Here is a 21123-nt window from a genome sequence, read left to right as displayed (position 1 = left end):
TTTTTTTTTTTAACTTATGTCAGTGAGTGTAGGTGTGAGCAAGTATACGTAGGGATGGATGTGTGTGAGCACATTTGCCAGGGTGTGTGTGTGAGCGAGTGTGCATAAGTGAGAGTATGTGAGCGCATGAAAGAGGAGAAAATCTGTGCGCTCGCCCACCCCCGACAATGTTAGGTAAGTGGAATCAAAAATTTCCCAGCTGTGGCAAGCAGGAGATTTTCTTTTTCAAACTAGTTTTAACTATTATTTGAAGTGTCTGCTGTTTTAAAATATTTGTGTTTGGGAACTTATACGAATTTTTTATATTTTTGCATTGCATATACAGTTTTGCTTTTTGAGGTTTCCTGTTCATTTTTTTGTCTGCATATTTCTATTCTACATAATTTTCATTGGCTTCCAGTAGAAAGCAGGATAAGCTGTGTCTTCAAATGCTTGAATAAATAGGTCCCTGAAACTTATATCATGCCAGCTAGGGCGTATCGGGCAAAGATGACTCAACTGGATTTGTGTGAGAAGTGTCACAACATGTGTTTTGGCAGTGCTCCAAGATTCAGTTATTCTGGAGGAAGGTGTGAGCTTTTGGGGGGCATTGTATTCCAGATTCAGTAGAACTGGTATTGTTAGATAATGTTTCCTTGTTGCATTGTAGAGATGAAGGGGGGATAGGTTTGTGAAGGTGGCCTCTTTGCTGGGGGAAAAAGCTATCTTATCACTTTGCTTTTTTGGCATTGGCGTAACATTTGCATATCATGATGCAAATGGAGAATTCAGTTTCCAAGAATGTTTTCTTGAAGAGATGCTCTTTTCTAAACAACTGTGAGAATGATATTCAAGGCTTGTCGCCATGATCTCGTAATTTGATTCTCAACTGCTACTGTAATATGACGTCCTCGGTGCTGTTTTGCTCTCCTTTTCCAGTTCTATTAAGTAGTGAGGGGAGGGAGGACTAAGAAGGATAAGGTGGAGGGACCATTATTTGGAGTGACATTTCCTAGACCTTACTGTAGTTAGTTGGTAAAAGGAGTCTAGGGATTGTCAGAAGGAACAATTATATACCAGGCATGTTTGTGATGTTTTGATTATAATACAATGTTTGCAATTGTTTGGGGGGGAGGGGGAGAGAATGTAAAATGAAAATGTATAAATTGCACTTTATTAATACCTGAATTTGCATAAAGGATAATGTATCACTGGGTTTTGTTTGTATGATTACTTTCTTTAACAAAAAATGTAAACCTCTCTCAACTTCCTCCCCTTTTACACCCTTAAGAGAACTCCAGTCTGCCAAAATGGCTCTTTTTTCCTCTCCTCCACTGACCGCATCTAGAATGTTCTGAAAAAGACTCCACACTTACAGCTTTTGTGCATCAAAAATTTGGAGTAAAGTACTACTAACCCTGCACCTGGAGCCATCTTACCTTAAATTCAGGAAAAAAGCTAAGTCGTGGCTTTTCAGTCAGGTCTTCCCTTAAGAACCACAGCTTTGGCCCAACTTTCTGAACTCCCGCTGAGGGACTGTGTTATACACAACTGGGACACAGCTGGGTCTTGAAACTAATCAAAACTGGGTTTTCCTACGCTAGACCCAATGCTATATTAACTGCAGATTCTATTTGTTGCGTCCGTCGGTCTCAGGCAGCTTCGACCTCTGTGCCTCACCTTTCTTCCTTCTCTCTCCTCAAGCCTTGGGAAGATGGCTGCTGCTGCGTCTTTATGCCGCTCTCTCTGGCATCCCCGGAACGGCAACGGCGATGCTGTTCGCCATGTTTCTCCTGAGGGTCTCCTAGGGTGCACGCGCGCACGCTGCCCACGTCTTTATCCACATCATGGCGGGAACCTCGGGGGCGTCCCCTCCGAGCGAAGTCACGCCATTTGGGTATTTAGCCTGCCTTTCGTTTGCTAACAAACTGAGTTAGCAAGGATTGGATTTGCTCCAGTCTAAGCTGCTCTGCCGCTTCCCAGCAGCCGCTGGAAGCTCTCTCTGCCTTTCGGGGTCATCTCTAACCCAGGTACCCGCTCCTCGGAGGCCCTTGTGCTTTCTTTCAGGTACTTATCTGAGATACCGGGTACTCACTCCTCAAGGGTTTGCTCTCTCTACCTTGGTGCCTACAGTTCAACTACTTCTGCCTGCCAGGATTTTCATCAATACAGCTATCTACTTCAGTGAGTAACTAACATTGTCAGCTCGTCTCAGTTTCAGCGATGGGAGTCTGCATCCGGGACTCTCTCTTCTACCCTGTGCTGCCTACCATCTACATGAACTTAGGACTGGTCTCCTCTCTGAGGACCCCTGGACTAACTCTACTGGGTTACCTCACTGCTGCCACCCCTGGGCAGTACCACCAAGCTGTATAATAAATACGAATTCTCTGTGTCTGCGTGTATAGAGTCTAACCTAGTACTGCGGTTCCTCATGGGGCTCCTCCCTGTGGGCGTGGCCCTCTCCGCAGTACCCAAGAATCCACTCCAACACCTCAAAATTCTAACACTATTGTAAGCTGTTCTAATGCCTCTGCTCATTTAAATTTATTGTAATCCCCCTTAAGACTAACTTTTGGGAAAAGATGAAATAGCAAATGTTCATAAAAATAAATATTTATACTTTATGATCTCTCTATTCTATATTTGGTGAGAGTCTGCCTGTGTCCTGCATGTTTGACCAAGGTGTGGTATATTCTGCTAGTGTTTGCGTCTTTGCAGGGATCTGTCATAGTCTGGCTTGTTCTCTTTTTCCAGTAGGAAGTGGTACTGGCATTTTAGGTTCTGGTGTAATAGTTGTAGTTTTACCTTTTCATAGGTAGGGTTGTTACTGTTTGAGTGTTGGCAGTTATTGCTCTTTTTAGTATGGGAGGATTACTATATTGTAATTCAGTTTATTCATGGCTTTCTGAGGGCATGCCCACATACAATGCATTATATTGAAGGAGTGGTCAACTCCAGTCCTCAAGCTATAAATAGGTCTGGTATTCAGGTTATTCACAATAAATATGCAAGAGTTAGATTTGCATGCACTGCCTCCACTGTATTTATTTGAGGTTTTTATATACCGTCATTCCACGTGAGAATCACTAGATCATAATGGTGTATAAGGTTAGATGAAAAATACAAAGGATGAGTGAGAGGAAGACATACAGACAGGAAGACATTCAATGAACAAATCTTAGAATTAAGGATGAACTTTTAGTTACAGAGTAATCAAGAAGGCATTGTTGAAAAGGCAAGATTTCAGGTCTTACTTAAATTTCTTGGTGTCAGAAGTAGTTCAAAGGTTTTCTGGTAAGAAGTTCCAGAGCATAGGGCCTGCTATTGATATAGCTCTCTCTCTTCTTTGTCTTAGGTGGTAGTTTTTTATAGTTGGAATTTCTAGTAAACCTTTGTTATGAGATCTAAGAGAATGTGTAGGAATATGTGGATTAAATTTTATTCCAAGCAGATCATTGTTAGAATTCAGGTTATGGTGAATTATTGTTAGAACTTTGTAGAGCAATCAGTCAGAGTAATGGAATCAAATTTTCTTTTACTGGTCAGGAGTCTGGCTGCTGCATTTTGAAGAAGTTGGAAAGGTTTAAGGTGACTGGATGGAAGTCCTTAAAATAGGGATTTTCAGTAGTCCAGGTTAGAGAATATAAGAGATTGTAGAACAGTTCTGAAATCTGATAAAGTCAGTAGGGGTTTCAGGCAGCTTAGTATTCGTAGTTTGAAGAAACTGGATTTGATCGGTTAGTTTATGTGAGGTTTCATAGTTAAGTTTTCGTCGATTTGGACACCAAGATTTCGAACTAGAAGTTAGAATGAGGTTTCCAAAATCAATGTTGGAGGGAACAGGTTTAGGTAGAAATTTGCATAGCCAGATTAGTTATGTTTTTTTAGGGTTCAATGAGAGTTTCAATTGTGCAAGTTTTTCTTTAATCGTGATTATATACTTAGAAATAAATGAAGCTGTTTTCTCAAAAGAGTTTGTAAAAGGGATATAGAGTTGAAGATCATCAGCGTATAGGAAGAAATTTAAACCAAGGTCAGTTAACAATTTGCATAAGGGGAGCATGTAGATATTAAAAAGAGTAGCAGATAGTGCGGATCCTTGAGGAATGCCAGTAGTTCAATGGAAAGTGTCAGATAGATGATTATTAAATTTTACTTGGAAGGTTCTGTCGGTAAGGAAGGAGGCGAACCATTTTAGGACATTGCCTTCAATTCCTATGTTTCTTAGTTGGAGGCAGAGAAGATTGTTACGCCCGGTCACAGATGACTGCGACCTCTCATGCTCACCTCTTTTTTTCCCACACCGTCAATCCTAGACGAATGGCAGCCTCTGCTAACCACTGCCGACCTCCTCGGCATTCCCGGGACGGCGTGGGCGCTGCCGACTGCCATCTTGTTTCCGGAATCACCTAGGCGCGCGTGCACACGCAAGGGCCTCCTTTGTATACATCATGGCAGGAACCTCGAGGGTGTCTCCTCCCGATGACGTCAACCTGCTGCTGTACTTAAGCTGACCGGCCCTCTGCTACAACAAGTTAGCAAGGACTTCTCTCATTGCTGAATCCACTCCATTCTTGGGTCTCCAGTTCCAGTGTCTCTTCTCGGTGTTTGGACGCTCTGGGTACCCGCTCCTCGGGGGCCCTTCCGCGTTCCTGGCTTTCCGCTCCTCGGAGAGCCTTCTTGCCTGTGACTTCTCCTGGAACTTCCTCTTGTGAGTACCTTCTACGATACCAGCCTTACTGAAGCTTACTACAGTGTACCCCGTGTCTCAGGCCACTACCACTCCTCTTCAGTATATCCTGTGCTGCTGGGTTTTGCCGCATCTACAAGATCCACATCCAGGTTCCTACACTTCAGACTTCATCAACACCTTCATCATCAGTACAGTCATCCTCGGCGAACCCCATGCTGCGGGCCACTACTGGATCTGCACTACTGATGTATCTCCACCCGTCTGTGGGAATCTCCTGATGAACCCCACGCTGCGGGCCACTACCAGACCTTCACCCTGGGCATAACCTATGGCTCAAAAACTGGGTTTATTTACATTCCCCTCTCAATAAAGTCTCTACTACAGCTGTGTCCTACATCGCTGAGACCACGCCCACTGGTGAGGCTTACAAGGCTCCTCCCTGTGGGCGGAGACATCTCTCATCTCGGCCCAGGGTTCATATTCTTACAAAACCATAACAGTATCAGGCTGAATTTGTCTGCAATTTCCTTAAGCATTGAATCCCATGAGTTGAAAACTTCAATGCAGTTGGAAAATTTTAAGTCAATGATTTTGGATTCTAAAGCATTAGTTAGAGCAGAGCTTTCCAAACTGTGTGTCGCGACACATTAGTTTGTCGCCTGCAGTGTGCAGGTGTGTCGCGTGAATGTAGCACATTAAAGCCCGGTCCACATAGCCGCTCCCCTCCAGCATCATGTGCATGTGACGCCGCGCCATCAACGCTGACGCGAGTTTGGGCTTTTTTTTCTAGCGATTCACTTTTTTTTTTCCAGTTAGCAGGTTGCTTATTATTGGGCGATTTTTGCTGTCAATCGCATATTTTTTGGAGGGTGGGACTTGAGCCCAGCTATCCCTGTCATTGGCTGCTGCTGCCGATGAGGCCTGGCCACGAGGAGCACATGGGCAAACAGGTACTGACTGCAAACAACAGTGTCTGGTGATCATGGAAGGTGTTATGCACCATGGCAGGTTTGAACCCTGAAGGGAGTGAAGCACTTAACTAGCAACAATCAAAAAGAAGAGGTACATGAGTGTGGGGGGCCAGATATGTGCTTGGGGGGGGGGGGGGAGAGATGAGTATGTGGGGGGGAGAGACATGTGCTTGGAGGGAGAAGAGAGATGAGTGTGTGGGGGGGGAGACATTGTTACTCATAAATGCAATAACATTAATCTTGGAATATTATATATCTACAATATAAATGGGCTCTGACCAACGGCCCGCAAATGCGCAGAGAGAGCAGCTCTACCGCGCATGCCTGGGTGAGAGAGCACGTCATTCAGAGCAGAGCAACATGGCGCTGGGAGGAAATGGAGCCGTGTGAGGGCTGCTTTGGAAGCGGCGGGAAGGAGCAGCGGCGGCGGTATCCAAGCATCGGGCGGGCCAGTAACGAGCCCGGTAGTGAAGCGCGCGCAAGAGAGAGACCCCCGGAGACCTCCCATGGAGCAGCGGCGGCAGTATCCAAGCGTCGGGAGGGCCAGCAATGAGCCCGGTGGTGAGGCACGCACGAGAGACACACTCCCGGAGACCTCCCATGGAGCAGCAGTGGCGGTATCCAAGCATCAGGCGAGCCAGCAACTAGCCCGGTAGTGAGGCGCGCGTTCTGGAGAAAAGAAAAAGAGGGAGTGGAGGAGGGCTGAGGGAGAGAGGAAGGAAAGGGAAGGTGAGAGGGGAAGGAAAGGGAAGAGGATGTGAGTAAGTGGGAAGGGTAAGACTTTCAGGAGAAGAGAGAAAAGAGGGAGTGGAGGAGGGCTGAGGGAGGGGGAAGGGGTTGTGGATGAGGTGAGAGGAGAAGAAAAGGGAAAATGAGAGGGGATGGAAGGAAAAGGTAAGAGGATATGAGTGAGTAAGTGGGAAGGGTAAGAAGTTGTGGAGAACAGAGCGGCTCTAACCGTGCTAGTCTGACTGATGGAATCGCGCCCGTTTTAACGGGCTTAACAGCTTGTTTTTACTATAAATGAAAGGTTTTCATGAGACAGGTGGTGTCGTGAAACATTTTATTTATGTATATATTTAAGGAAACATACATAAATTGTCGAAATACGTTTCGTTCATTTAACCTTTAACCTCTGGTTTGCTAGTTGACTGAATTACTGTGTCGTGAAATTATGTTTGTCTAAAAAGTGTGTCACCAGCATGAAAAGTTTGGAAAACTCTGAGTTAGAGTAGTGATTTTTATTTTCCTTCTAAAGGTGTAGGAGGATGTAATTTCAGGGAGGTTAACTATCTGTTTTTTGTATAGAATATCAGCTTTGATTAGATGATGGTCAGACCAGGGAATTGTTGAATGCTAATTTTTTATATTGTAACTGGTAGGATTTGCAAAAATTAGGTTGAGCGTTTTTCCAGCTTTGTGGGTGGCACCAGAGACATGCTGGGTCCATCCTAAGGCTTCCATTGTTTCAAGGAAAATGTCATATGGGGGAGATCTTGGTGATTCGTTTGCATGAAGGTTAAAATCCCCTAGGATATTTGAGGTTTCAGGATTAGGGAATTCCTTAGTGAATAGTTCAGTTATTGGAGAAGACCAGGAGGGCAGTATACTAAGCCAATGTTTATTTGTTTAGATTTTAGTATAGATACTTCATACGGTGGATCAATATCAATTTTCTTTAGAGGTAGGTTGAGATCTTTTTTGCAGATTATAAGTAAGCCACAACCTTTTCTTTTTTTTCTGGGTGCATGGAATAGATTGTAGTTTGGATGAGATAGTTGGTTTAAAAGCACATTGTCCTTGTCATTTAGCCATGTTCCAGTAATGCAGAATATAGATGGGTATAGGTCATTAATAGTGTCGATGATTAGTGGGATTTGTTTTTTTTAGATGGACTGAGCATTTATTGGTGTGAGTTGTTTATTGAGAGGAGTTTAGGGTTGATAGTTTTGTTAAGATTTCTGTTTTTGTTGTTCGTGATGGTGGAATAAACGGTAAAGGTAAATAAACGGTAAAGGTATTGAAATATACCTCAAGAATATTCAATGTGGAAATCCTGAAAACCAGACCTGTCTGTGGTTCTCGAGGACCAAAGCTGGCCATCCCTGCCGTATGAGTTCCAAGTGTCTTTCTGCAGCAGTACACATAAGTACAGGATAAATGTTGTAATATTCTTACCTCAAAAAACTGTACTATCCTTTGACATGTAAAATCTGTTATTGTAAATTAATCATTTTTAATTGTGTGTGTGGGGAAGGTGGAACCCAGGTGGGGTTTGAAAGGCTTACCATTTGTCTAGGGGACCTAATACCCTTGCACCAGTTCTGGTTGAACTGGCTTCAGCTGGGAAAGCAGGATTCCATCTCAAACTGCTGCTTTGGGTCGCTGGCTTTCCATAGTCTCGGCTGCAGCAGGGATGCATGCAGTCTCAGCCAGGGCTTAATTATCTTTCTTTTTTTAAGCCCCAGAGGAATCCAGTAGCATGGATCACTTCTGGTCCCTCCTCCCCTGCAGACAGAGCAGGGTCTGGGGAACTATAAAAACAGCAGTCTGTTTAGCACACAGTCAATGGGAATGCACTGGAGTTAGGAGTGTGGGGGGCCTAAGACGTGGAGGCAAGCTACAGCCACAGAAAGGGAAGGTGGGAGCCAGGAGGAAGCGCCTGGCAGTGTTAGGGGCCTATGTAATAAAGCGGGTAAAGCTTTGCCCACAGTGCAGCACATGTTTGACTGCATAATTTTGTGCAAATATCTTGTCTCCCAATGCAGCAAGGGTTCTATGCACCAAATCTGTGCACATAGATGATCACACGTGCATGCAAAAGCCATGGAAATGAATGCATTACCTATTACTGGCAAATATAGGAAAGTGCGCAGAAGCCCTGAAGGCTAAACTCTTGATTGAGATGGATTTTAAACCCCCACAGTCAGCCCCTATTTCTACACTTGGCCCCTTCAGTGGCCCCAGCTACAGCCCAGTCCAGCCAAGGCGCCACAGGGAGACGGAGGAGGCGGGTGTTGGCGGCAGCACTGCTGCTGCAGCTGTAATTGGTGATAGGCCACCATGCCTAAGGCCAGTTCTTTGTGCTGTCCCCAGCTTCCGAATCTGCTAGGCATGGTAGGGGTCAGCATAACGGCGACTACCAGCAGCAGCAGAACTAATACTTGTCAGGCAGGAACACCTGGAAGAATCCAGACAGGCAAGATCATCCGGGCTATCAAATGCAAGGGACCTTAAATGCATCCACAGAAGAATATGTCTGTGTGCAGAGAAAGTACACCCCCCACTCTCCACTTCAGAAGCAAGAGACTCTCTCCAAGTGAAAAGATGCACTCAGATGATGCAAAGGGCTGAGCACACACATTTTAACTTGAGTTTGTTGCACATTTTAAAGCCAGCGTGCTTTTATTTTTTCTTCCGATGCATTAGTACAGTGATCCCCAACCTTTTTTGCACCAGGGACCAGCTTCAAGCAAGACCATTTTTCCATGGCCCTGCAGGGCGGGGTGAGGGTGGGGCGGGGGCAGGGCTTTGGTCATATGGGGGCGTGGTTATGGAGGGGGTTGGATTTTAGTGCATACTTATCATTTAATTATGACATTTATAATGTGAATGTGACTCAACTCACCATAGGTTCTCACATGCATGGCACACTGACCCATGATCGTCACAGGGCTAGATGTAAAAGTACAGTTTGCATCCACGGGAACCCCCCTGACCCACAATAATGGATGTAAAGCAGAATTATGACATTCCCCATACAACTCACCCTACAAAAAAGATATTCTGGTTCTGGTGTCATCTCAATAACAGCAACTCAAACTCCTTCTACTTCCAGGCTCAATAGCCCTACTTATGAAAAGACAGCAGTTTACCACCAATGCATGTCCTCTTGAGAAAACACAACAACAGACACAGAACCGACCTAACATACTCCCAAGATCTGTAGTAATGCACATAAACTAATCCGCAAACAGTTACACTTGTATTATGGAATACACTCAAACAGGAGCAACCCTATCTATGAAAAGGCAACACTACAAATATTAAATCAGGTCCTAAAAACCAATACATCTCTCATTAGGAAAACAGAACTAGCAAGCAGCTATAGATCCCCACACAGAAATAATTGTAAAACTATACTAATAAGCAGAATAAATGTTTCAAAACAGCTATGAACAGAATAACATCCAACAATTAAAAACTCATAAAAACTATTAAACATGCTCCAAACACCAATAAAATATTTAAGAAAAGCAGACATCACATAATTAAAATGGCAGTCAATCAAGAAAAATAAACTTAAAAAGCCACCTTTACTTAACCCCTCCAGCAGCTCTCCTACTCCCCTTCCATGCAAGCCATGGCACACACCAGAAGCAGCAGTAGAAGCTAAGCTCTATACTCATGGTCCTCTTCCTTAGTGCCCATGTCTCTCACACACACACCATACCAGTCATGCCCCCATGACCAGTTTCTGTCTCTCACACACCAATCATCTACCAAACAGTCTTTGACACACACACCAGTCACCTTCCTGAACAGTTTCTCTCATGCCATACACACACACAGGCTTCCCACTCCCGTGTTCTACTTACATATATGGGCTTCTCATTCTCATAATCACTTTCTCTGTCTCACACACACACACTCACCAGTCTCTCACTCCCATGCTTGTTCTCTCCACATGCACAGGCTTCTCATTCCCATAATCACTTTCTTTCTCTCACACACACACACACACACACACACACACACAGGCTTCCCACTCCCATGTTCTCTTTCAGATATACAGGCTTCTCACTTCCATGCTGTGCCTCACACACACCCAGGTTTCTCACTCCCATGCTCACTCTCTTCACATGCACAGGCTTCTCATTCCCATAATCACTTTCTCTCTCTCACACACACACATGTACACATATACACACAAACCATACCAGTCACCTGATCTCTCTCATGCATACACACACAGGCTTCCCACTTCCATGTTCTCTTTCAGATATACAGGCTTCTCACTCCCATGCTGAGTCTCACATACACCCAGGTTTCTCACTCCCTTCACATGCACAGGCTTCTCATTTCCATAATCACTTTCTCTCTGTTACACCCACACCAGTCTCTCTCTCTCATTTCCATGCTCACTCTCCACGTGCACAGGCTTCTCATTCCCTGAATCACATTCTTTCTCTCACATTCACACACACACCAGTCTCTTTCTCTCACACACACCGTCACCTTACCAACCAGTCTCATGCATGCACACACATACAGACTTCTCACTCCCATGCTTTCTTTCACACACACACACACACACAAACACACACATACACACACACACACACACACCAACACCAGGCTTCTTACGCCCATGCTTTCTCACATACCCAGAATTCTCACTTCCATGCTTTTTCTCGCTCTCACACACACACACACACACACACACACACATCAGTCACCTCCCTAATGCCTCACACTCTCACATACACATCAGTCATCTCCCTGAGCAATCACTTTCATTGTCTCTCACATATACACACACACATCAGCTCTCTGACCAGTTTCTCTCAATCACACACATGCTCTCAATCACACACAGGCTGGCTGGCTGGCTGCTTCTCTCTCTTGCTCTCACTCACTTCCTTTCCCCCCTTCCCCCCCCCCCCCCAGCACAAATGGTAGCTGCAGCAGCCTCCTCCTCCAGCCCCCGCAGGTCAAGAAAGTAGAATCCCATCGGCCACAGGAGGCTCATGCTGCTGTCTCCTTTCCCGATTACCGTCTGCTTTGATTGCTCGGGGGCCGATGCTGTTGCCGCCGCTGCTACTTTTCCACGCGGCACGGCCTTTCTCCTTCCCACGCACCACTCTGTGTATCACTTCCTGTTCCGGGTCACGGGGGGGGGGGGCAGGCGTGGGAAGAAGAAAAGGCCAGCCGCAGGTGCCACAGCTTCTTCTACCTCCGCTACCGTTCCCATTGGGCTTGAACGTGCTGATAGCCCAGCGGCAACGGCAGCAGGGAAGGAAGAGCAGTGGGAGAGGCCAGGAGTACACGACACACTTGCCGTTGCTTGGCGGCGCCGCGGACCGGCAAAAAGCCCCAACGGCCTGGTCCTGGTCCGCGGACCGGTGGTTGGGGACCCCTGCATTAGTATACCATTTTCTTTCTGTATCAGGAGTTAAATTTTTTTTGAGCATGCGTTAAACTGTGCACTGAATTTCACTGCATAGTATTAACACATAGGTTTTTACAATCGGCCTCTTAGTAAGACTTCTGTCTGAGGTGGCGAGACTGGGCTATGACAGGGACAACTGGCTGTGAAACCAGTGAGACTCCTGAAGAGTGGGAATGGGAAAGGGAGGGGACTGCTGCAGGTTGGGGAAGGGCTGGCAGCCAACAACAACTTTACGTAATGATGCAATGGTGATGGGATGGGGAGCCCTCACTGATCTGAGCACATGAGCATCAGAAGAAAGTGTGAGTGTGTCTGAGTCACTGGATGGCAGTGTGGTTGTTTCACTGATTGGCAACTGATTCAAAAGCTGATTGGTTGGCAAAAGACTAACACCAAGCCAGGAATCTAGGATATATATGAACGATTGGCCCACTCCCCCCATGTATATATGGGGGGAGTTGGTTGGGAGTGGGCCAACCAACTGAATGACTGCAGCTCAGTTTGCTCACCCATGTTCTAGGGTGTGTTCTACTTAGTTGTTTAGGAAAAAATGGGAAATCTATGTTGGAGACATTTTGGCTGAATTCAGCCAGGCTCTCAAGGCTCTTCTTGGCATGTTTTTGGAAGCTGTTGAAGCAGGTACTGCACAGAAAGTGCACAACCAATTCAGACCATACCTCATGGGCTGGTTTTGAAAAAATTCCCCCATGCTGATATTTTCCTAAAACCCGCCCTGGGCTGCTATCATTTGCCTAGATTTAGACTCCTAAATTAGGTTCCTAGTTCTGAAAATCAGTGGTCGGCTCCTAACTGCCTCCGTAGCCATCCACTTTATAGGATCCTAAAGTTAAGCTCCAAATGAAACATAAGAACATAAGAACATAAGAAATTGCCATGCTGGGTCAGACCAAGGGTCCATCAAGCCCAGCATCCTGTTTCCAACAGAGGCCAAAACCAGGCCACAAGAACCTGGCAATTACCCAAACACTACTCTACAGTACTCCTACACTACACAGAGTGCTTCAAGCTAGGTAGAGAGCACATTGTGCAAATCAACTCCTCTTTTACCTTTCATCTCTCCAAATGACAGAAAATCTTCAGTAATTTCAACTTTGCTGTTCGTACCTCTGACTGTGTATGTAAAACTGCCCCCCCCCCCCCCAACCTACCCCACCCGAGTTAAAAGTGCCCCCTTTTACAGTGGTATAAATAGTAAAGTAACATATTACTCTCTACATAGTCTGTCTCTCTCTCTCTCTCTCTCCCCCTGCCCAAGCGACAGTTATTTCCCAAGTTGCTATGTGTTTTTAAACCCAGTTACAGCAGTTGGTGTAACTGGATTTAAAAAAGGTTTGGATAAGTTCCTAGTGGAAAAATGTATAAAGTGCTATTAATTAATAAGCAATAGTAGCTTGAGATTTAATATTTGAGTACTTGCCAGGTTCTTATGGCCTGGTTTGGCCTTTGTTGGAAGCAGGATGCTGGGCTTGATGGACCTTTGGTCTGACCCAGCATGGCAATTCTTATGTTCTTATGATCCTGCTAGCCAGATATACCCATATAAGCTAGTTAACAGATAACTTATGAGTTATCCTTCTAAATGGCTTTTGAATATCTACCCCAATATGACCAGAAAAAAATGTAGTTGGGGCCAAGGAATAATTTATGGTACACAAGAAGATTTTTATTTAAAACTATGTAACAAACTTTAAATGCAAGAGAATGATTAAATACTTTTCAAACAGCCTGGCTAGGTGCACAGTCTGTGGGTCAGAGTGTACCATTTTCAAAGGAAAAATGCACAGACTGTCACGAATCAGACTGGGAAACTGAGTATCTAAACGGCAGGTGAACTTTAATATGGGTAAGAGCAAAGTGATGTACATAGGGAAGAATAATTCCAACTTCGCGGTAATTTTCAGTTAACTCATGGGGTTTGCAAACCGATTTTCAAAGGGAAAACACCATGCATCAATTTATGTAACAGAAGTAAACAAATGCAACTAAATGGAGATTTTCTCTCTCTATTTGTTTTCCGCTTCCCAACTCACTTAGCTCAGTCACTGCAGTGACAATTCCCATCCACTAAGGGGCGGATTTTAAAACGAGCGCGAATAGCCTACTTTTGTTTGCGCTCCAGGCGCAAACAAAAGTACGCTGGATTTTAGTAGATACGCGCGGAGCCGCGCGTATCCGCTTAAAATCCTGGATCGGCGCGCGCAAGGCTATCGATTTCGTATAGCCGTGTGCGCGCCGAGCCGCGCAGCCTACCCCCGTTCCCTCCAAGGCCGCTCCGAAATCGGAGCGGGCCTCGGAGGGAACTTTCCTTTGCCCTCCCCTCACCTTCCCCTCCCTTCCCCTACCTAACCCACCCGCCCGGCCCTGTCTAAACCCTCCCCTTACCTTTGTCGGGGGATTTACGCCTCCCAGAGGGAGGCGTAAATCCCCGCGCGTCAGCGGGCCTCCTGCGCGCCGGGACGCGACCTGGGGGCGGGTCCGGAGGGCGCGGCCACGCCCCCGGGCCGCAGCCACGCCCCCGGGCCCGCCCCGACACGCCCCGAAAACACCGCGCGGTTCGGGCCCGCCCCCCGACACGCCCCCTCCGAAAACCCCGGGACTTACGCGAGTCCCGGGGCTCTGCATGCGCCGGTAGGCCTATGTAAATAGGCTTTCCCGGCGCGCAGGGCCCTGCTCGCGTAAATCCGCCCGGTTTTGGGCGGATTTACGCGAGCAGGGCTCTGAAAATCCGCCCCTAAGTGTCTGTGTTGCACAATGACTGAGACTCCCTACCCACAAGGGCTGCTTCAGCATCATCCCCAGTCCTCGTCAACCTGCTGAATGGAAGACTTGAGTCGGGAATCAAACCCTGGATTTCTGTATTCCAGTGCTCCACAACTGGCCAGCCTGAGTAGCTCAAATGGTAAAGTGTGTGACCTTTAATCTCTGGCTCATGGGTTCTAACCCAATGTTGGGTGAGAAAGATTTATTTTTTCTTGGAGGAGAAGTCCATTAACTGCTATTAATCAAGTTTACTTAGGGAATAGCCACTGCTATTAATTGCATCAGTGGCATGGGTTCTTCTTAGTGTTTGGCTAATTGCCAGGTTCCTGTGGCCTGGTTTTGGCCTCTGTTGGAAGCAGGATGCTGGGCTTGATGGACCCTTGGTCTGACCCGCATGGCAATTTCTTATGTTCTTATGTACAGAGAGAGCCGGCATCCGATCCTGATCTATTTTTCACTTCCTTAACCATTTCTAAATCTGTTATTAATGATTACATACAAAATCGACTTGATTTTAAATTGTCCATGCTGATCTTTTTTATTCAAAGTATTTATCAATGACAAAAATCTGGTATTTTTGCAAGAGGATTTTAATTAGTCTTTTCTCCATTGCTACTTCTTTCTCCTAGTCCAAAGGGACTCGCAGTGAATTCATACGTTTGGCATCCCCTCGAGGAGTATGTGTAGCTTGTACTGCTCCTGCCTGTGCTCTCCCTGTATTGCAGTATCAGCCTGACACCCCCGCTGGTTCCACGCTTCGTTTCAAAGGATTTTCGTTGGATTATTTAAAGAGCCTCGTGACCCCTGCACTCCAAATGTATCATCATTCTCAGAAGCCCCTTTGCCAGTGGCATTGCATCCCAGTGCGGCTGATCCCTGTGCTGCTGGTACTCTTCCCGTGTACTGTTGGCTCTGTTCGGCTGTTACGCTGGCACAGTACCCCTGTGCTGCTAACACTACATCCCTGCGCTGCTCCCCTGGCTACAGTATTGCTCCCTTGTACCGCAACGGCAGAGGTTTGGTTCCTACCTTCCAGAGTCCCTCCGGCTCTCCAGGCTGTCTGCTCTGGCGCTGGCGGCCTCCTTGTCCTTCTCCATGGCATGCGCCGGGGTGCTCCTGCCGTCGCTGCTTGTGCTCCCCCTGTGCACGCGTCCCCGCAGCTCCAGCTGCGAGCTGCGCTTCATGGCCTGAAGCTGTGCCAGGGGCACGATGTCGCAGTTCTGAGGCCGGTGCCACACCGTTTGTTGGCTGATGGCATTGTAGTAGTAGAAGCGACTGCTCTGCTGGTCGAAGAGCTCCCACCACTGCTTCTCGTCTGCCTTGCGCACCCCGAGGTTGGGCGGAGGCTCCCAGCCACACTCCCCTGTCAGAAGGTTAACATACATACGCTCCCGCCAACGGGGCTCGATGATCTCCACCCAATCTGACCTGGAAAGGGAGAGAGAGATTAAAAAGCATGAGGGTCCAGTTTCTCAACATTAATCTTTTTCATCCTATTTTTTTTTTTTTTTGTTTTGGTTTACACTTACACCCCTTTTAAAGGCATTGCTATACTGAAACTAAACTGCTATGGACTGCACTATTCCATTCATCATCATTTACTTATTTCACACCTTTCCAATCAATAGATCTCACAGCATGTTACAACTACTACTACTTATTTCTTTTTTTTTTTTTTGCATTTAAAGTTTTATTGTAGTTCACTCATGAAAAAAACCTCAAATATCAGAGTACAATAAATGCCAATCATTAACATTACAAACCATCCGCAATGGTACAGTAATGCCACAGAACAGGACAATGAGGACATGCAAAATAACCAGAAGAGAATATCAAACAAAGAAAATGAAAAGAAATATACTACTACATACCATCATCACAAATGCATCAGTTATGTAGAAAAAATGTCAAAATAAAATTACTCTGTAGGGCCCAGCCCGCTGCGGGAAATTTCGTTTTCTCGCGATTTAGGCTGATTTTTTTCAGCCACCCCGATTTTCCCGAAATTTCTGGACAATCCACTTCGTTTCTCGGGGTGGCCGAACCAGGATGAATTAGACAATTTTGTTGAAATTGTCTAATTCGTCCTGGACGAATGCACATCCTAGTAAGCACAAACTGAACCTAAAGGATTTAATATACATACGGCCGGATTTTAAAAGGGTACGCGCATAAGTTATGCGCGTAACCCTTTTTAAAACCCCCCCTGCGCGTGCCGAGCCTATTTTGCATAGGCTCGGCGGCGCGCGTAAGTCTCGGGACTTCACAAGGGGGGCGCTGTCGGGGACGTGCCGGGTGGGCGGCGCGATTTTTGGGCGTTCCAGGGGGCGTGTCGGGGCGTGGCACGGCCCCGGGCGTGGTCGAGGCCTCCAGACTAGCCCCCGGGTCGGGTGATAGCGCGCCAGCCTCGGCCGCCGTAACTTTGCCAACAAAGGTAGGGGGAAGGGTTAGATAGGCCGGGGGGGGGGGGGTTAGGTAGGGGAAGGGAGGGGAAGGTGCGGGGGGGTAGAAGGAAAGTTCCCTCCGAGGCCGCTCTGATTTCGGAACTTGCGCGCGCCGACCCCCGATTTTATAGGCTACGCGCGTATCTTATAAAATCCGGCGTACTTTTGTTCGCGCCTGGTGCGCGAACAAAAGTACGTGTAGATTTAGAAAATCTACCCCATAGTGTATCCTAAACCAACTATAACTACCACCCATCCAATATGGATCAACAGTCACCACTAATGAAGAGAGAATATCAAAATAGTATTGTAAAAGGCCCTTCAGACATTTAAAGGAAGAAAAGAAGTGTTCACTGGGTAACAGATGTAGACTGCCGCCCATAGAACATAAGAAGACCATATCTGCCTCAAATTTATGCAGGACATTTATTTTTAACGCCCGTTATCCTACTTAGACAATATACCTTGCCTCAAGTCTATTTTTTGTGGCATTAAACCGTTGGAACCCTAATATCACGCCATAGCCTAGCTATTTCACATCGAGAAGCCATTCAAATGTGACGAACCAACAATCTCACATAGTTATCCCCCTTGAGAGATGGGAACATTAAGCAAGGCATGTTGAGGAAGTACAATTATATGGGATTTAATAATAACCTACATCCATTTGATAAACTTACAATCCTACCATAAATGAAAAAGAGGAACCCAACTCAAGGCATCCCTTCCAGCAGATATTAGAAATAAATGGCACCATCTTGTGGAGTAGAACAGGGGTCATATACCTGCGGTACTGAACCTTATACCCATTTTTAATGATATTAGCTGAGATAAGACCCTTTTTCATGGCTTGAAAGATCACTAGCCATGCTTCTGAGGATAGTTCAATTTATTTTTATTTATTTATTTTACTGGTTTTATATACCGTCATTTGGTGTAGCCATCACAACAGTTTATACAGCAATAAAATTACAATAAAATAACTCAAAATAAAATCAAATATTAAAGTAAAATTTACAATAAATAACATAACTAATATCAGTACAATAAGTATAAAAATACATTAAGATTATACTTGAGAGCTTAAAGCAAAGAAGAGTAGTAGTTAGTAAGAAATGGATCTTAAAATATTAAAAACATAAAAGTAACAGGCTGAGGCATATGAATGTCTCAATGGGAATTATAAATGCCTTCATAAAAGCCAGGTTTGACCTCTTTTTTGAATATTTGTAAATTTGGCTGTAGGCATGTTTCAGTGGGTAGTGAGTTCCAAATTTTGCGGCTTCCAAGAGATATTGTGCGTTCCCTTACTTGCGAGAGCTGTGCCAAGCGTACTGACGGAATAGATAATAAGCCTTTATTAGCAGAGCGTAGATTCCTTTGAGGTACATGAATTTTAATTGCCGTGTTGAGCCAGTCTGTCTGTTCTCTGTAAATGATTTTATGAATAATTGTTAGGATTTTATATTCTATCCTGAATTTTATGGGGAGCCAGTGCAGGAATATCAGAACCGGTGTGATATGCTCTTGCTTCTTAGTATCAGTTAAGATTCTTGCTGCTGAGTTCTGCAATATTTGTAGTGGATGAATTGTAGATAAAGGTAATCCAAGTAAGAGAAAATTACAGTAGTCAATATTGGCAAAAATGAAAAGCTGCAATACAGTTCTAAAATCGGAGGGGTTAAGAAAGGGCTTTAGTCTCCTTAAAGTTAATAGTTTGCAGTATCCCTCTCTGACTTTTGTCGTGATGTGTGTCTTAAAATTCAGTTCGCTATCTATCATTATTCCCATGGTCCCATGCGTAAGGCACGGGATAAATTTCGGATTTAAGGTGTTCTGTTTTTAGTGGTGGCAAGAGCGATTAGGTCGATTTTCTATTTAGGAATATGATCTCAGTTTTGGAAATTCCTAAATCAGTCTGATATAGTTGGGTTTAGCTGGTAAGTCACAGTTTAAAATCAAATAAAGTTTATAGGGGGCATCTTTAATTCTATCCGCATTTTTACATATCGTCTCATCCCAACTTAGATTGCAACACAAAATGTCGAAGTTGCAAATAGGGAAAAAATAGCATTATCGGGAAGTTCATATTTAGATTGTAATACTGGACAACTAAAAAGACAGGCTAAACCCCAATGTGCTCTCACCGTAAAATCCCATGAGACGCCACACTTGAAAAGCTGGGTTTGTTAATCCAGGTAAAATATGATAATTATGAAATAGGGAAGTACTATAATGGAAATCCCTTGATCCAACTAAAAAAGGTCACAATTGGCCCCAGAATGTAAAGAGAGAGACAGGGTTGGGGTACTGTTGGAGGAATTTGCCAGGTATTTTTGGGTTGCCAGATCAACGGTGACAGTGGACGTTTACCCAAAATTGCCTGTTCTAAGACCACCAAAGGTTTGTGATTATATAATCAGTGCCAGTCAACTATGGCCCAAAGGTGAGAAGCTGTGTAACACCAGGCCAGATTAGGGACTCCCAAACTTCCCCTCAGTTTGGATAGAAATAGAAACCTAGCCACCCTTGGAGGTTTTCCCTGTTAAATAAATCTCATCAACCTACACTGCCAGGCTTTCAGTGTAGCAGCCGGTATGCCCATGGGAACTGTCTGGGAAAAAAATAACTAATTTGTGGCAGAACATTCATCTTAACCGTTGCTATTCTACCCAACTATGAGATATGGTAGCGATCCCATTCCTCTAAATCTTTATATATATGAGCCACTAAAGGAGATAATTTAATTGAAATAGATCCTCCCTGTGCCTATAAAAACACCAATGGGGTCATTCTCTAACGCTATCACACGCGAAAAGGGACATAAGAACATAAGAAAATGCCATACTGGGTCAGACCAAGGGTCCATCAAGCCCAGCATCCTGTTTCCAACAGTGGCCAATCCAGGCCATAAGAACCTGGCAAGTACCCAAAAACTAAGTCTATTCCATGTAACCATTGCTAATGGCAGTGGCTATTCTCTAAGTGAACTTAATAGCAGGTAATGGACTTCTCCTCCAAGAACTTATCCAATCCTTTTTTAAACACAGCTATACTAACTTCACTAACCACATCCTCTGGCAACAAATTCCAGAGTTTAATTGTGCGTTGAGTAAAAAAGAACTTTCTCCGATTAGTTTTAAATGTGCCCCATGCTAACTTCATGGAGTGCCCCCTAGTCTTTCTACTATCCGAAAGAGTAAATAACAGATTCACATCTACCCGTTCTAGACCTCTCATGATTTTAAACACCTCTATCATATCCCCCCTCAGTCGTCTCTTCTCCAAGCTGAAAAGTCCTAACCTCTTTAGTCTTTCCTCATAGGGGAGTGTTCCATTCCCCTTATCATTTTGGTAGCCCTTCTCTGTACCTTCTCCATCGCAATTATATCTTTTTTGAGATGCGGCGACCAGAATTGTACACAGTATTCAAGGTGCGGTCTCACCATGGAGCGATATAGAGGCATTATGACATTTTCCGTTTTATTCACCATTCCCTTTCTAATAATTCCCAACATTCTGTTTGCTTTTTTTGACTGCCGCAGCACACTGTACCGACGATTTCAATGTGTTATCCACTATGACACCTAGATCTCTTTCTTGGGTTGTAGCACCTAATATGGAACCCAACATTGTGTAATTATAGCATGGGTTATTTTTCCCTATATGCATCACCTTGCACTTATCCACATTAAATTTCATCGGCCATTTGGATGCCCAATTTTCCAGTCTCACAAGGTCTTCCTGCAATTTATCACAATCTGCTTGTGATTTAACTACTCTGAACAATTTTGTGTCATCTGCAAATTTGATTATCTCACTCGTCGTATTTCTTTCCAGATCATTTATAAATATATTGAAAAGTAAGGGTCCCAATACAGATCCCTGAGGCACTCCACTGTCCACTCCTTGAAGACATTTCGCATGCGAAGGATAGCTAGCTCAGGGCAGAGTCTGCCCGGAAGAGGAGGAGTCGGGGCGGCACCAGGGCCGACACTGCAGACACATCACTGGCAGAGAAAGGTAAGATTCCTTATCGCCGCCAGTTTTGCCGGCAGCGATCGCACCGCGGAGATGCGA

General features: G+C 45.1%; 1 protein-coding gene across 1 annotated transcript in view; it reads right to left on the bottom strand.

Annotated features, from left to right (window-relative positions):
- LOC115096919 (rho GTPase-activating protein 39-like) overlaps nt 1-21123 on the bottom strand; it is a 156078-nt gene that overhangs the window by 56674 nt on the left and 78281 nt on the right. Inside the window, exon 2 of the mRNA XM_029612210.1 lies at nt 15629-16027. Coding sequence (XP_029468070.1) covers nt 15629-16027 — 399 coding nt within the window. The remainder of the gene's footprint in view (nt 1-15628; nt 16028-21123) is intronic.

This window comes from Rhinatrema bivittatum, chromosome 8, assembly GCF_901001135.1.
Source record: "Rhinatrema bivittatum chromosome 8, aRhiBiv1.1, whole genome shotgun sequence".
In the NCBI taxonomy this organism is placed as follows: Eukaryota; Metazoa; Chordata; class Amphibia; order Gymnophiona; family Rhinatrematidae; genus Rhinatrema; species Rhinatrema bivittatum.
This window is presented reverse-complemented; position numbering and strand designations above follow the sequence as displayed.